The 17,883-nt window shown below is 51.6% G+C and overlaps 1 protein-coding gene across 2 annotated transcripts in view; it reads right to left on the bottom strand.

Annotated features, from left to right (window-relative positions):
* The window catches only part of DDHD1 (DDHD domain containing 1), a 65,266-nt gene extending 47,898 nt beyond the window's left edge, over positions 1 to 17,368 (bottom strand). The window contains exon 1 of one of the 2 annotated variants that reach the window (XM_088457962.1): positions 16,464 to 17,368. In XM_088457962.1, the coding sequence (XP_088314088.1) occupies positions 16,464 to 17,115 (652 nt within the window). In that variant the 5' untranslated portion in view covers positions 17,116 to 17,368. The remainder of the gene's footprint in view (positions 1 to 16,463) is intronic. The other variant, XM_088457963.1, reaches the window with a different exon arrangement.
* Positions 17,369 to 17,883: the final 515 nt, after the last annotated feature.

The raw sequence follows: 17,883 nt of genomic DNA, 5'->3' as shown, positions 1-17,883 counted from the left end.
TGACTGCTGAGCACTACTCCTGCTTATTACAAAAACCAAGTTGAATGTATAACTCTGCTCCTCTCCAGTATATAACTGTATGTGTCTTCCTGCTTCTACCATTCCCCTCCTCACATCATGTCCTGATATACTCTGTGCTGCTGGGGACCCTGCTCCTTCCACTATATAACTCTCAGTCTGTGGCTTCCTGCTGCCTCCATTCCCCTCCTCACATCATGTCACTGCCCCTGTCACATGCAGCGCTGTCCTCACTGACACATCACTCATCTCCTGATATACTCTGTGCTGCTGGGGACCCTGCTCCTTCCACTATATAACTCTCAGTCTGTTACTTCCTGCTGCCTCCATTCCCCTCCTCACATCATGTCACTGCCCCTGTCACATGCAGCCCTGTCCTCACTAACACATCACTCATCTCCTTATATACTCTGTGCTGCTGGAGACCCTGCTCCTCCCACTATACAACTCTCAGTCTGTGGCTTCCTGCTGCCTCCATTCCCCTCCTCACATCCTGTCACTGCCCCTGTCACATGCAGCCCTGTCCTCACTAACACATCACTCATCTCCTTATATACTCTGTGCTGCTGGAGACCCTGCTCCTCCCACTATACAACTCTCAGTCTGTGGCTTCCTGCTGCCTCCATTCCCCTCCTCACATCCTGTCACATGCAGCCCTGTCCTCACTAACACATCACTCATCTCCTGACATACTCTGTACTGCTGTGACCACTCATTCAATCTGATTGACTACACATTGGCTGCTCTATCCACACACAATTCAAAACACATGACGTACAGAATGCGCTGAATACAGAATATAATAAAAAGGTATGCATATTAATAAAGTATAAATAGTAATAAGTGATATAATAAGATACGAAGATCCTAGGCAATTCATGGCCAGTAAACAAATAAGGTATGTGTTATACAAAACTCATTTGAATGGCAAATTCTGCAAATCACAAGCTGAAGATCTATTTCACACACAGCCCTGAATTTTCCCTCTGCACGATCCTGTAGTTTTCCTCAGGACCTGTCCCCATGGTGCACCAGTCACATGGGTACTTTGCATTAAAGGTTAAAGGTGACCTGGAGTAAAATACAAAGGTATACTTACTGTGCCCAATAGATCACGTGATCCAGGAGGCCCAATCAGGAGATCCTCACAATGGCACCCACAAGGCCTTGTATGCAGATGTCAGTGCCACCTGTGGCCTTCTCACTGGTACCAGTGGGCAGTTCAGTGAGCTGGGGCTTCACCATCCCAAACAGGGTCCTCAAAAGATAAAGACTAGGGGGTACATGCGCTATGCTGGCATTGGCGAGTTCCCTACGAGCCTGCCTGATGGAGATTGGCCAGACACTGGTATTTTATTTTGGTTTTAGTTTGCAGGTGAATTAGCCCTTTAGCTGTATGGATGCTGTACAGGTTTTACCCGGCTGCAGAGTTTTTTTTCAGATCACAATGTGATGTTCAGACAATACATTTACTTTACCAGCAAATGTAATCCTTTCATAAGAGGATAGACCTATAGGGAGACCATCCCCATGTGACGGCTTCATGCACGATCTCATGAGTGTGACACTGCAATCTAAGTAGACTGTGTAAATATTTAAAATGACATTGTAAGCCCAGTGGCAAACAGTCCTATATATATATATATATATATATATATATATATATATATATATATATATATAGCATGATGGTAGTCCGAGCATGTTCAGCTAAAGGGATAAGGCTTAGAGAGACTAATGCAGCTCAGGGCAAGGCCCAAAGCCAATGATCTGTTGCTCTGTGTCACCATCACATCCCTCAGCCATCAAACCACCCTGCTCCCTCCGTCAGTGCAGGAGACGGGGACCCGATGCTCAACAACAAGACAAGCACACAAATCAGAGATTGTACTGGGAGACAAGGGACGCTTTGTGCCATTGCCATAGCTCAGCAATGACAAATATCTCATATGAACATGCCCACGCCGTGCCCGATTTATTATATATCAGCGGACAAACCAACAGTAAGGTACAGAAGAAACTCTGCGTAGAAGCCAGGACTGGCTGCCCCAGATCCAGCTTTCAGCCACATAGCCCTCCAAGCATTAACAGTCTGCGCTTGAGGCACAGGAAGGGCATAGTATCGCGCACTAGTAGGGCCGACAGCACAAGGTCGACATGTTATGAATGTCAATAGTAAAAAGGTCGACTGTCATTAGGTCAACCATCATTCTGTAGCGTTCCCGCTAGGTTGTTTTAGCAGGTCGCTGCGCCGCGCCCTGCCTAATTTCAAAAGGGAAGAATGTGCCCTGCCCTTTTGTCAGTGCCCCACTAAAACAACATGCTGGGTGCCGCCCCCACCCACCGATGCGCATTCGCGTGCGGCATCTATTCACAGAAAATGGGGAGCGCTTGGGGGCAGCCCAGCATGTCTGTAAGTACCGAGCACCCCCCCCCATTTTCTTCCTCACCCTCTGCCCGGCGCCGGACCAAGAGTGAACACTATGGGGGGGTATTCAATTAGGCTGCGAAAAGTCATTTTCATTTTCGCCTATTTCAATTATCCCCGAATTCAATTTCAAAGACTTTTCGCAGGTTCGAAAAGTCTGAAGCAAAAAAAAAAAACGGGGATAAGTTTTCACCATGTTTTACATGGCGAAAAAAAAGTGCAGAATTGGGGTTTAGGGGTGCAGGCTTAAAAAAAATAGCCTGCAGCCCTGGGAATGTCATTTAAAAATAAACTGTGTCAAAAATATGAGATATGGTAAGAACTTACCCTTGTTATCTCTATTTCTACGAAGTCCATAGGGTTCCACAGGATACCTTGGGGTATAGGTGTGACGTCAGTCGCAGGGCACCAAAGAGTTAAGCTTTCAGCCTCCCAGGATGCACTAGGTCCCCCTCCTATACCCCGCCCCCGGGCCAAGGCACCTCAGTTAGTTACCAAGCCATAGGCCGGAGGAGGAGAAGGAAGAGAGAGAACAAAGATCTGGACACATACAAGAATCACATTCTCACCAGAGGGAGACAGAAAACCGGTGACCAGAGCAAAGCCCATCTGCAGCACAGGTGCGACAGGGCGGGAGTCCTGTGGAACCCTATGGACTTCGTAGAAATAGAGATGACAAGGGTAAGTTCTTACCATATCTCATATTTTCTACTTCAGGGTCCATAGGGTATCCACAGGATACCTTGGGGATGTCCCAAAGCAGTATCCTTTAAGGGTGGGGACGCTCCTGTGCAGAAAGGAGAATCCGCCGCCCGAAGGAAGCATCCTGAGAGGCGAAGGTGTCAAACCTGTAATACCTCACGAAGGTATGGACAGAAGACCACGTAGCAGCCTTGCAGATCTGAACTGCCGAGGCACCACGTCGAGCTGCCCACGAAGGACCCACAGACGTAGTGGAATGAGCCTTCAGAGAAGGAGGGACCGGTAGGCCTTCATGAAGATAAGCTTCAGAAAATATGAGATATGGTAAGAACTTACCCTTGTTATCTCTATTTCTACGAAGTCCATAGGGTTCCACAGGATACCTTGGGGTATAGGTGTGACGTCAGTCGCAGGGCACCAAAGAGTTAAGCTTTCAGCCTCCCAGGATGCACTAGGTCCCCCTCCTATACCCCGCCCCCGGGCCAAGGCACCTCAGTTAGTTACCAAGCCATAGGCCGGAGGAGGAGAAGGAAGAGAGAGAACAAAGATCTGGACACATACAAGAATCACATTCTCACCAGAGGGAGACAGAAAACCGGTGACCAGAGCAAAGCCCATCTGCAGCACAGGTGCGACAGGGCGGGAGTCCTGTGGAACCCTATGGACTTCGTAGAAATAGAGATAACAAGGGTAAGTTCTTACCATATCTCATATTTTCTACTTCAGGGTCCATAGGGTATCCACAGGATACCTTGGGGATGTCCCAAAGCAGTATCCTTTAAGGGTGGGGACGCTCCTGTGCAGAAAGGAGAATCCGCCGCCCGAAGGAAGCATCCTGAGAGGCGAAGGTGTCAAACCTGTAATACCTCACGAAGGTATGGACAGAAGACCACGTAGCAGCCTTGCAGATCTGAACTGCCGAGGCACCACGTCGAGCTGCCCACGAAGGACCCACAGACCTAGTGGAATGAGCCTTCAGAGAAGGCGGGACCGGTAGGCCTTCATGAAGATAAGCTTCAGAAATAGCCATACGGATCCAGGCTGCCAAAGTTTGCTTTGAAGCAGGCCAACCCTTTTTACGGAAGCCAAAGAGGACAAACAAAGCGTCCGACTTCCTAAACGAAGAAGTGCGGTCAACATAAGTCCTTAAGGCCCGCACAACATCCAAAGAGGCCTCACCCACGGAAAGACCCGGTGAGTTAAAGGCCGGAACAACTATTTCCTCGTTAATATGAAACTGGGAAACAACTTTGGGAAGAAACTCGGGCCGAGTGCGGAGCACTGCCCTGTTCCCATAAAAAACCAAGAAAGGGGGTCTACAAGAAAGAGCCCCTAACTCAGAAACACGTCTGGCCGAAGCAATGGCCAGAAGGAAAACAGTCTTAGCTGTTAGCCATTTAAGATCCACTGAGCCCAGTGGTTCAAACGGCGGTCCTTGGAGAGCCCTCAGGACCACAGCCAAATCCCAAGGCGCCACAGGTGGAACAAAGGGCGGCTGAATGCGGAGAACACCCTGCATAAAGGTGCGCACATCCGGGATTGTAGCAATCCTACGGTGAAACCAGACAGATAGGGCCGAAACCTGTACCTTCAAAGAAGCAAGGCGAAGCCCATGATCTAGTCCCGCTTGCAGGAAGGCGAGAATCCGAGACAGACGAAACTCCCGCGGTGCATAACCTCTCGGTCGACACCACTGGAAGAACGTATGCCACACGCGATGGTATATCCTCGCGGAAGACGGTTTCCGAGCTCGCAACATGGTACGCACCACAGAGCTGGAAAACCCCCGGGACCTCAGCATGGCCGTCTCAACAGCCACGCCGTCAAAGACAGCCGAGTCAGGTCCGGGTGAAGGCAAGGACCCTGAGACAGAAGGTCCGGTCGTAGCGGCAACCGCAGAGGAATGTCCACGGACAGACCCTGAAGGTCTGAGAACCAGTGCCGTCTGGGCCACGCGGGAACTATCAACAGGAGCGTCCCTCCTTCCTGTTTGAATTTCCGGATTACCCGTGGAAGAAGGGAGACCGGAGGGAACAGGTATGCGAACCGGAACGTCCACCGGACGGACAGAGCATCCACCAGAGACGCCCCTTCGTCTCTTGTGCGAGACCCGTACTCCGGCAACTTGTTGTTGTGCCGGGACGCCATGAGGTCGATTTCTGGAAGACCCCACCTGTCCACCAGTAGTTGAAAAACGTCCGGGTGCAGGGACCATTCCCCCGGATGAACGTCCTGGCGACTTAGAAAGTCCGCCTCCCAATTGAGCACTCCCGGGATGAAGACCGCTGATATGGCCGGAAGATTGCGCTCCGCCCAAACCAGGATCCGAGAGACCTCTACGAGAGCCGCCCGACTGCGAGTTCCTCCTTGCCTGTTTATGTAGGCCACGGTGGTAGCGTTGTCCGACTGGACCTGCACCGGGCGACCCTGGAGAAACCGCTGTGCCTGCTGGAGAGCATTGAAGACCGCACGGAGTTCCAAGATATTTATTGGAAGCTCCGCTTCTGTCGGCGTCCACCTGCCCTGGAACAAGTGTGGACCCGAAACTGCTCCCCAGCCCCGAAGACTGGCGTCCGTTGTCAACAGGACCCAATTTGGAACCCAGAACGGACGTCCCTTGTTGAGGTGGGTCGTCTGTAACCACCACGTAAGGGACAGGCGAACCTCCTGGGTGAGCACAATCGTCTGGGACTTCAGAGACTGAGTCAGCCCGTTCCACTTGGACAGGATCAGGTGCTGCAGAGGTCTGGAGTGAAACTGGGCGTATTCCACCATGTCGAACACCGACACCATGGAGCCCAGTAACCTCATCGCCGAGTGTAAGGACACCCGGCGGCTGTGCAGACAACTGCGCACCCTTGACTGTAAAGCAGAGATCTTGTCCTCCGTCACGAAGATCCTTTGCTGTCCCGAGTCCAATAAGGCTCCAAGATGCAGAATCCTCCGAGACGGGATTAGAGTGGACTTCTGCCAGTTGATTAGCCAGCCGTGCCGTTGCAGCAGTGCAATGGTCAGGTCCAAGTGGCGTAACAGGAGCTCTGGAGATCCTGCCACCAATAACAGGTCGTCCAAATACGGCAACATGCGGACTCCCTGCAGCCGCAGAGAAGCCGCCATGACCGCCATCACCTTGGTGAAAACACGTGGTGCTGTTGCCAGGCCAAAAGGTAACGCCCGAAACTGGAAGTGGTCGCAGCTGATTGCGAACCTGAGGAACTGTTGATGGCGCCAAAGAATAGGGACATGCAGGTAAGCGTCCTGTATGTCCAATGACACCAAGTAGTCCCCAGGTTCCAGCGCCAGAATGATGGACCGTAGGGTCTCCATCCGAAACTTCGGGACCCGCAAAGACTTGTTGAGTGCTTTGAGGTTGAGAATCGGACGATATGACCCATTGGGTTTCTGTACCAAAAATAGATTTGAATAGAAACCCTGGCCCCTCTGGGAGAATGGAACCGCCACTATAACTCCAGCCTGGAGCATAGTGTGCAATACCTTCCGCAGCTCCGTAGCCTTGTTCCGGTCTGATGGGAGACCCGTGGTGAAGAAGCGAGCCGGGGGTCTGTGCCGGAAGGAGAGGGCGTATCCGTGAGAAACCACCTCCAGAACCCAAGTGTCTGTCGTAGTGGTCGACCAACACTGGGCGAACTGTAGCAGGCGGCCTCCCACCCTGGGATCCCCCAAAGGGAGGCCCGGACCGTCAGGCCGCAGGCTTGTCATCTGGCTTGGGGGCCGGACGTCTGGTACTCCATGCCTGCTTCCGGGGCTTGACCGATTTCTTAGGGCCAGCCTGTCGAGGAAACGACTGTGGTTTGGGCCTGCCCTGGGCCCTAGATGACCGAAAGGACGATGGTCCCGAACCAGAAGGAGCAGCGGCCGACGGGAGACAGGCAGATTTGGCTGCCGCCAGCGTGGCCACAATCTTATCCAGATCCGGACCGAAGAGAACTTCTCCGGTAAACGGCAACGCTTCCAGACCTTTCTTGGAATCTGCGTCCGCCTTCCAGGATCGCAGCCACAAGGTGCGACGAGCAGCTACCGCTGCTGAAGAAATTCTAGACACCAGAGTACTAATGTCTAGAGCCGCCTCGTTGATGTAGGTGGCCGAATCACGGAGATTGCCAATCAACTCCGCCTGATCGGCCGGACAGTCGGATTCAAAAGAAGCCTCTAATGAATCCGCCCAGCGCTCCATCGCTCTGGCAACCCAGCAAATGGCCATAGCCGGCCGTGCTGCCCCCCCTGCAAGGGAATAAGCGGACTTCAGGCAGATTTCTACCTTGCGGTCCGTAGCATCCTTAAGGGAGGACATGGATGGCATCGGCAATGTGGCACTACGGACAAGACGGGTCACGTGAGAATCCACCTGTGGAGGGGATTCCCACTTCGCAAAATAATTATCCGCGAACGGATAAGCCACCGCCAGGCGTCTCTGCGGCTGGTATCTTTTGCCAGGTTGTTTCCACGCCTCCTCTAAATGGTCCACCAACTGACCCGAAAGAGGAAAGACTGTGGCATCGCCCTTCACATCTTTGAAAAAGGCATACTTAGATTTAGCCGCTGGGGGAACTTCGTCCTCAATCACCAAGGCTGTGCGGACCGCCCGAATAAGTCCAGGAATATATACTTTGGACTTAGCATCAGCGTCCTTAGTATGGAGAGGTTCCTGATCGTAAGGGTCTAGAATCTCCCCATCATCAGACGTCCCTTCGTCATCCTCATAAGGAGCGGACAGAGACGCCACCGGCCTTTTATGAGACCGCATCACAGACTCCCCTTGCAACACATCCGACAAGTGCTGTACAGAACTCGTCAGGGAGTTAACCCACGCTGGCTCCTGAGAACCCGGGAGCGGGGAAATAGGGAGACTGTGGGGTACCACCAATTGTCGTGGGAACCCCTGCATGGGTGACGACACCACAGACTGCTGGGACAAACCCATCGGAGTAAACGCGGGCTGCGGAGCTAACTGGCCCACTAAAGCTGTTAACGCCTGAGCGAAACAAGCCCAGGGCGGCTCCTGTACCGGTGCTGTAACCGTAATAGGCCGCGCCATGGACAAACACTGCCGGCAAAGGCCCTCCGCGCTACCCTCCCCCTCCGCTAACGGTACTTTGCACGTGGTACACTGTAGCCGGATGGGAAAATCACTTTCAGACATGATGGCACCACGTATGTGACCTCTCTCACCAATTAAGTATTAAATAGGCGAGAGACCACCCTGCAGCACCGCACCGCAAGGGCTTTAGCAGAAAGAACAGGGACAGTAATAAAGCTGACAGTTTAGATGAAGAAAAGATTACAGGCAGCAGCGCTAGCACAGTCACATACAATGCAGAGAAATAACAATTCCTGCACTAACAGCGCTGATCACTCAACTACACAGACACAGGGCCTGGTAGGACACAGCGCTGCATACACAGACCTGACCACAGCGGAGGAGAGGTATGCGGGGGGACCCAGACCACGATGCTTCCGTCCAGCGCTTCCAGCAGCGTTCACCATGCGTTCTGGAGAAGATGGCCGCCGAGGAGCAGAGAGGAGGCTGGCCTGGGGGAGGAGCGCTGCCACAGGACCAGTCGGCAGCATGCAGAGAGGGCTGTGTGCAGCGGGGGAGGCGCCGGCTGTGAGACAGGGAAGGCGCGCTCCCCTGGCATGCATTTAACCCCTGGGACGCCGCAGCGCTACCGCTCTGCTGCGGTCCGCTGTCCCAGGGGGTAGTGGAAGCGCAGGTTGGTCGCCTGGCTCCACGCTGCAGCCAGTCCCCAGGGAGCTCCCTGCCTGGGGACTTAGGACCATGTGACCAGCGGGGACCCACCGCGGGACCCCGCTGCTTACCTTTGTCCCCCTTGGATCCGGCCATGGTCCGGAACATCTGGGGTCACCGCTAGCTGTGACCCCAGATGCTCACCAGCATTCCCGGATCGGTACCGGCGTTCTGGTACCGGCGGGGGTGTAGGGAAGACAGCATGGACGTCAGGACTGACTGTCCATGCTGTACATCCAGATGTGCAGCCACAGCTGCACTGAAGAAAGCTTCAGGGGCTCTTCTAGCCCCCACTCCGACAGGTGCACCCGACGCCGGCCGGGCACCAAACTAAACTGAGGTGCCTTGGCCCGGGGGCGGGGTATAGGAGTGGGACCTAGTGCATCCTGGGAGGCTGAAAGCTTAACTCTTTGGTGCCCTGCGACTGACGTCACACCTATACCCCAAGGTATCCTGTGGATACCCTATGGACCCTGAAGTAGAAAAAAAGTTTAAAAAAAAAAAAAAAAAAATAGGGACACCCCAAAAAAATTATTTAAAAATTTGGGGTAAATAAAAAAAAAAAAAAAAAAAAAAGGGAAAAAGTGTTTAAAAATAGGGAAATAGGTTCAGGGCTATTCTGCGAGTATGCGGCAGGTGTTTTCCGGAATAGGCTATTAGCGGCATGTGTTTTCTGTAATAGGCTATTAGCGGCATGTGTTTTCTGGAATAGGCTATTAGCGGCAGGTGCATAGTTGCAGAATTTGAAAAAAATTACTTTAGGGACTAAAAAATATGCTAGTACCCATTTTCATGTACCCCAAATTTGATGGGACCACTTAAAAAAACGAAAAAAAAAAACCTAACTGCTCTTCTGCATCACTTCTTCATTGTCGGGAAAAAAAAGCACCTGCCACGGCAATTTAAATCCCCGACTTTCTTCTGCAGTCCATGTCTGGACATCTTTAGGGAGGTCATACAATTATTTCCCGAAAATTCCCGTTTTTTTTCGTAGTCTTGTTTTCGATCATTTTAAATTGAATACGGGGATAAAGCGAGCACGCGCCCGATACTTTATCCCCAGAAACGCTCCAATGTGGAGCGAAAAGTCCAGCACAGACTTTTCGCTCCCTAATTGAATACAGGCCTAACACAAAAAATCATGATAAAACAATGTGAGCCGTTCTCATCAGTCCCTGTCCCAGTGGAGCACAATCACTGGGTTAATTCATTTGTCAGACTCCAATTAACCTACCAATGTGTTTTGGATTGTTGGAGGAAAACCATGCTAACACAGGGAAAACATACAAATTCTACATAGGTGTCTATTGTTAGGAATTATACTCCCGACCTCAGGACTGTGAGGCAGTAATGCTGACCAATATGCCAAACGTGCTGCCACACTAAGTAATCGCAGCTGAGGGGGTTGCAGACTTTTGAACAACTGCTGTTATTGGGTAAATGTCTCTGCCTACTCAGCCCTTTAGTGTCTCATAACCTCCCCACAGATACCTGCATTCACCCCCCCTCCCCCTCCTGTACACAGCAGGTGGAGCAGATCACTGTCCAACAAGCCAAACAGAGCCTGTCCTCATGTGCACTGGATTGGGCTGTGAGTCGTGTCCAATAAGCTGCCACGGAATCGGTATGAAATCGGGTTCGGGTTCGATTCCCGTCAGCGCCTGGCCGACCAAAGCAGAGTTCCCAGCAGCGGAAGCCCGACAGCGCTGGAAATCCTGATCGTTGATAGGTAAGTATTGACTAACCTAACCCTCCTTAGGGGTGCCTAACCCTAACCTCCCCCCCCAAGTGCCTAACCCTAATCCCCCCCTCCCCCCCCCTGCCTAACCTTAGTCCCCTTGGGGGGGTGCCTAACCCTCCCAGGGAGGTGCCTAACCCTAAGTCCCCCCTCCCCCCGGGTGCCTTAAACCTAACCCTCCCCCACTCCCGGCGACATGTCAGGCATCTACATCTAGACGCCCGGCATTTTATACCTCGCCGGGATATGACAGTCGGGAAGCCAGCTGCCGGTATTAAGGCAGCAGGCTTCCCGATTGTATACCGCTGCCACACGCTCTGGACTCTACTACAAAACTGCAAGTGAGACTCTCCTGACATTACAGAGGTGTCCTCATACATCCAGCCTCAATATTCTATGCAGTGCGATATGCCTGGCGGGAGCGAGCTGCCAGGTGCTGTGCAACACTGCTGACATCGGGCGTCTTTTTTTGCCGAAAATGCGTCTAAGTTGCAAAGAGAATGAACTAGGCTGCACCTGGAGACTGAGCGGATTAATGTGATATGCGGCAGTCAGTATACAGAACTTGGTGTGGATAATAGCTGAGGTTACTGCATCTTAGCACTTCGCATAGCAAATTCATCAGCACAGTTTGCTGGTGCGTCCTAGTCGCAGCACAGATCTGGAAGCCAACATGCTTTATTGAGGAGCGAAGGAAAATGAGCATCCATTAAGACCAATGGAACACATCATCTGTATGAGAATGACCCGCCCTCACATTAGCCATTCTCTCCTGGACCGTGACAACAGCTTTAGGAGCTCCAGACTCCCACTGACCGGGGTGGGGACAGAACGTTCCCATAACTTGGAAAACAAACCATGTTCTCTAAACACACTACAGAACTCGGACACACGGCCACGTCCCCGGCTGCCTTCTGTCTGGGCTGTGGCCACCACTAGGTGACTGCAGCTCAATGGACCACAGACACGACACAGATAAACTAACCCAAATCTAAGGCTCCGATCAGACTGCATCGAGCTGCGTTATTACAGAAGGTGCTGCACGGTCTCAATAAGCGGTCACATCCGTATCAGGCCCGCACTGCTGTCATTTGTGTGCATCCTCTGTACTTATTACTTGTTAGAGATTACAGCCCCAGAATGATGACATTTGGCCTGTGGGCTGGTGTCTGGAGCCATCGATTCATCAGATGCCCCCGTTGACTCAGATGTAACGGAGGGGGCAGGAGAATGATGAATGTCAGAGCTCTGGCACAGACCCCAGAGACATCGGAAATGCTCCAGCCCATTCTAACAGCAGAACTGTCCATTACAGAGGAATTAAGAAAAAAGACGATTCATATGCAGGTAACATGCCCTAGAAACTCACTGGCTTACTGAAAATATGCTATATTCTCTATTTCTATATCCCATGGCAATTACGTCAGATTGCCCAGTAAAAAAAAAAAAAAAAAAAATGTATATAAATAAATAAATATATATATATATATATATATATATATATATATATATATATATATATATATATATAATCCTCCCTATTTTCTTCTAAACAGCTAGGGGTAAATTTACTAAAGTGAGAGTTTTTAGAAGGGAGTTTTAAAAGTGATATTGCCCATGGTAACCAATCAGATTCTACTTAACATTTAACTAGCACCTTCTAGAAGATAATAGCTAGAATCTGATTGGTTGCTATGGGCAATATCACTTTTAAAACTCACTTCTAAAAACTGTCACTTTAGTAAATGTACCCCCTAGTGGTAATTTAGGAGGGGGATACATGATATCACAGAGGGGACAAGGGTCGCATAAACGTCTCAAAGAGGGAAAATCTATTAATAATAGAATTGGCTTCACTGACGCTTATGTGCAAATCTAAAATCCGATATCCTGGCACCTGGCGCCAGCAGTACTTTGGGAGTCCAATGCCAAGAGCTCCTGAAGCTTAGGAAGACTTGCCCCCACTGGCACGCCCCTAACCTGTGAACAAGAATTGCAGCAGGGCTGGTTAGACCTTCCAGACGGCAGTGTTCCTAACATGGGACCTCCACAGCTCTGCTAGCTGGGGAGAAAGGAGAGGGTACTCAATTGTAGGTCATATATCAGAGGTTTCCAAACATAGGACCTCATTCAGAGTCGGTCGTAAGCGGCCGCTCGGTCGTACGCCTAACGACCTCAAAACTGAAAAAGGAAGCGATCGCACGGCCGGTCGGTCGCAACCTAAGTGATGCCCATACGTGAACAATGCACCTCCTCTAGCTAGCGAGTGATAGCAGCTAGCGATCGAGTCGATCGTTGTCAGTCGCTGTATGTTAATTTTCTTCTGATGGTTGCGGTCGCTTGTGTTGTGTGCAAATTACACCAAAATTTACAGAAAACCGCATAGAATAAGCCATCCCCATGAAATATATGTATTGTTATTATTCTCTAATGCAAACGCAACTGAATCAATTACAAGCCAATTAGCAGTGTTATTAGCTACAACAATCGATTATTAGCTGCTTGCATTGTGTGGCACAAAATAGAAACATCACACCTAACATCAGTCACATTCGATAGTATCGATTCTACTTTGGGGCTTGAGAGAGCACATACCCAACCTCAAGCTGTACGATCAGCCAGGCCTCTAACCTGCTCTCAGAGTGACGTTTTACTACTTCCGGCCTTCTATGTCGGTCGTAGCAGGAAATTTATGTACGCCCCTAAAACGCCCTGAAAACGGTGAGGAACGCCTGCGTTTTCAGACCACCACCCCCGTCACCACCCACAAACGGCCTTTCATGTCAATCAACTCCCGGAAGCCACTTCCTGCTCGTAAGCCGTACGATCTACAGCATTTTGGATTGCAAGGTCTCGTATGCACATGCGAACAACTAACTGTACACATGCGTGGTTTGGAAACATCGGATGCGTACGACCGAGTGGCCGCTTACTAATTAAGTCACCTGTGGTCAAACAATAAATAACCTTAAAACCTGGACTGTTAGGGTGCCTTGAGGACCGAGTTTGGGAACCTCTGTCATATATGCAAAGTCATAAACTGGGCAGCTTTCCGTTTAGAACCCATGCCAATAAAGTAATGGCACAGACTGGGGGGGGGGGGGGGATCTGTATAATATGTTGACATTGAAAATGTCAACAGTGTAATGTCGACCAGAGAATGCAGACACGGTAGTAATGTTATTTCAAACAATTTAGCCGTGCTGGCATTATAACATTAAACAAGAAGGTAAAGTATTAGGTTTAAATTAATAATGTTAACACTGTTAAAATGCTTGAAATAACATTGCTATCATGTCAGCATTCCTTGGTCGACATTACACTGTCGACTAATTAACTACCTCCTCAGCGGTGGTCACAAAGTAGCTTGTGCGTCTCACAGGGGTCACATTTTCCTCATGCCAATACGAGCTTCTGCTGTTTGACAATCTTCCTTGTGATTCTGTAGCCACAAGATGAACACACTGAAGCTGGCCATACACCTGCACGATTTCTGGTCGATTGCCCGATTTTCGACGAGTCATAGGATGGATCTTGTGAAAATCATGTATTTGTTTTAGTAAGATACGATCCGATGTGCGCTCCCGCAGCTCCTACAATCGGATCTTATGATCAGATGTGCAGCCCATATGTTCCATGTATCGTGTGAAGATCGTGCCATTTATTTTGTTCATGCGATCCATCGTGCGGCAATTCAAATAATTTCAATGACTGTTTCCCTAACGAGCGTGTGAGGCGCATGATCGATCGTACGACTGATCGTGTGCTTTGAAATACAACAAACATGCTGCCGGGACTGCCGGGGAGCTCTGGTTAGTCGGATGGTGAATCGGATCTGATGCTGGTCGTGCAGGTGTATGGCCAGCACGAATCTTCCAGGTTAATGTTGACTCCCCTATCTTGTGTTCTAGCACCTTGCACTTGTCACAACCTCTTCAGTTCCTCTTCGCTGCCTCGGGTGTTGCTCTTGGCTCTGGTGCTTCTAGCACACTCACTTGATGCAACAAACTGCTGAGATACAGACCAGAGTGTGCTAGAAGCACCAGAGCAGAGAGCGACACCCCAGGCAGGGAAAGAGGAACTGCACGGGCTGCGACAGGTGCCGGAATGAACACGATCTATCCACACTTAGGATAGCCAACTGCTCAGAAGTGAAGATGTCACACTGATGCTCAGATGATTCTCCGATATGATGGTTTGAAGCCCCCTTGTGGGACTGCGCTAGCTCAGGGTTAGGCAACATCCAGCACTTCAGCTGCTGTTGAGCTATACACAACAAAACGGTGACAGGGCATGCTGGGATGTGTAGTGCACAGCAGCTGCAGTGCTGCACGTAGCCTACCCCTGCACTAGCTGGATCTCATACAGATTCCGCCATACATGTACAGGGAAAATATGAAATGGAAATGTCCGGGACTCGTGGGCCCACGTTTGCAGGGTTAAACAATGACATACACACGGTCAGGTGGAGTCACTGTCCAAGCGCTTCTATCGCACGGAAAATCTGCCGGCTCCCCATAAGCTGTAGACCTAGAATGGTGTCCCTCTGTATAGGGACTACACCTGTGTTTGGACTCCCTAACTTTATAAGAAGGCTATGAGAACGCCGTTGGCTTTTAAAATGAAAGAGGATGCAGACGACTGACCCTTAAAGGCGACGAGAGGCAGCGGGTCACATCAGTGAGGATAAGTAGCAGGGACATCCAAAAAATAATAAAGAGGAGTGTATCCCTAATACAGAGAGAGGAAAGATAGGAAGGAGAGGGCTGGAAAAAGCAGAAGGTTAGAGAGGAATGATGGCACAAGGGGCTATGCTTACAGGATTAGACCCTGGATATGAAAGGATAGGTAACAGAAGTAAGAGAACAATGTAAGTGATACGTGGGACAGGGAAAATGGGCCTGGACAAGAGAGAAGGGTTAGGGAGAAGATATGAGGGCCTGGGGGGGGGGGTGGATTGACTGCATGAGATACAGGGTCGGGGATGACTGGAGATGGGGATCCATGGAGAGCAGGATAGAAGGATAGAGGGACATGGGAACCCCTGGGGGATGACAGCTAGGATGCTGGGACGCTGGAGTTCAGTGAAGAGGGGGTTAACAGCTGGGGTCCCAGGCCTGAAAGCTGGGATAAAGGTACACAGGGGCCACGGGGTGTGACAGCTGGGAAAAGGGTACACTAGTGTATGAAAGTCTGGATAGGAGTACACAGGGAGCAAGGAGGTGACAGATGGCATAAGGGTATACGGGGCCCTGGGGTGTGACAGCTGGGAGAGAAGTAAACAGGAACTCCAGGTGGGGTGTGTGTGACAAATGGCATAGGGGTATACGGGCCCTGCGAGTGACAGATGGCATAGGGTCATATGGGGCCCCGGGGAGTGACAGTTGAGAGAGAGGTAAACAGGAGCCCCAGGGTGGTGTGCGTGTGACAGCTGGCATAGGGGAATACGGGGCCCTGGGACTGACACTTGGCATAGGGTCATATGGGGCCCTGGGACTGACATCTGGCATAGGGTCATACGGGGCACTAGGACAGCTGGCATAGGGGAATATGGGGCCCTGGGACTGACAGTTGGCATAGGGGGATACAGGGACCCTGGGACTGACAGCTGGCATAGGGGGATACAGGGGCCCTGGGACTGGCAACTGGCATAGGGGGATACAGGGGCCCTGGGACTGGCAGCTGGCATAGGGGGATACAGGGGCCCTGGGACTGGCAGCTGGCATAGGGGGATACAGGAACCCTGGGACTGACAGCTGGCATAGGGGGATACAGGGGCCCATACAAGGGTCCGGGAGGGCAGCACTTACGGTTCCAGTACACCGGGTAGCACTCCCCCTCGGCCACGTCCACTTCGTACAGGCCGCTCCGCACACACACCGGCTCTATCTTCAACACCTCCCCAATGACCACCACGTCCAGCTCCGCCCCCGGCTCCTCGGGCCCGTCCCCCGCGGCCGGCTCCTCCGCCTGGGCGGTGCTCATCTCCACGAGGCGGCGGAAGGCCAGCTCGATACGCAGGGAGTCATAGCCGATGAACGGCTTCCAGGTCTTCTTCTCCTCCCGGTAGAACCATCGCACCTCCTCCGGGCCCAGCTCCGCCACGATCTCATAGCGGTGCCGGGAGCTGCTGGAGCGGGTCCGCCTCCTCTCCGGGAACAGCAGGCTGCCGCCGGCCTCATACTCCCCGTCCTCGCCCTCGGAAGGGGATCCGGCCAGTCCGGGCTCGGGGGGGAAGCTGTGGCCGCTCAGGTGCAGCTCCAGGCCCAGGTGCTTCTTGCCAGGGGGAGACATGGGCGAGTGGCGGCGGCGGTGCCGGTGATGAAGCCGGGCCGCTCCCTCGCCCGCGGCCTCCCCGTCCTCCTCCTCCCCCTCTTCCTCCTCGCAGCACCCGCCGGGCTCCCAGTCGCATTCGCCGTTCTTCTCCGGGCTGAGCGGTGACCTGTAGCCGGAGTGATTCATACCGCGGCCGGCGACACACGGCGTCTCTCGGAACACATGTGGCCTCCTGCCCCCGGCATGGACGGCTCGCCGCCGGTAACTGTCAGAAGCCTCCGGGGTGTGGATCGCTCCAGCGCCGGTACCCTCGCGCGCCCCCGCTTCCCTGTCTCCGCTCACCAGCGCGTTCCCGCCGCGGTCACATGACAGCCGAACCGTGACACTGGGATCACGTGACACAAGGAAGGCTGCTGCTGTGTGTGTGGCGCTGTGTGCTGCTGTGAGTGTCACCACAGAGCTATGTTAACACAGAACAACGCACAGCGATAGCCCCCAACTTATCCTATACACAGGTCACTCTTCCCTAATACACGTCTGTTATCCTCTATACACAGGTCACTCTATCCTAACACACTTCTGTTACCCTCTATACACAGGTCACTCTATCCTAATACACTTCTGTTACCCTCTATACACAGGTCACTGTATCCTAATACACGTCAGTTACCCTCTATACACAGGTCACTCTATCCTAATACACTTCTGTTACCCTCTATACACAGGTCACTCTATCCTAATACACGTCTGTTATCCTCTATACACAGGTCACTCTTCCCTAATACACTTCTGTTACCCTCTATACACAGGTCACTCTATCCTAATACACTTCTGTTCTCCTCTATACACAGGTCACTCTATCCTAATACACTTCTGTTACCCTCTATACACAGGTCACTCTATCCTAATACGCGTCTGATACCCTCTATACACAGGTCACTCTATCCTAATACA

The sequence above is a fragment of the Taudactylus pleione genome, unplaced genomic scaffold (assembly GCF_031769625.1).
Source record: "Taudactylus pleione unplaced genomic scaffold, aTauple2 ptg000796l, whole genome shotgun sequence".
Taxonomy (NCBI): domain Eukaryota; kingdom Metazoa; phylum Chordata; class Amphibia; order Anura; family Myobatrachidae; genus Taudactylus; species Taudactylus pleione.
The sequence above is the reverse complement of the archived record's forward strand: the minus strand, read 5'-3'. Positions and strand labels throughout refer to the sequence as shown.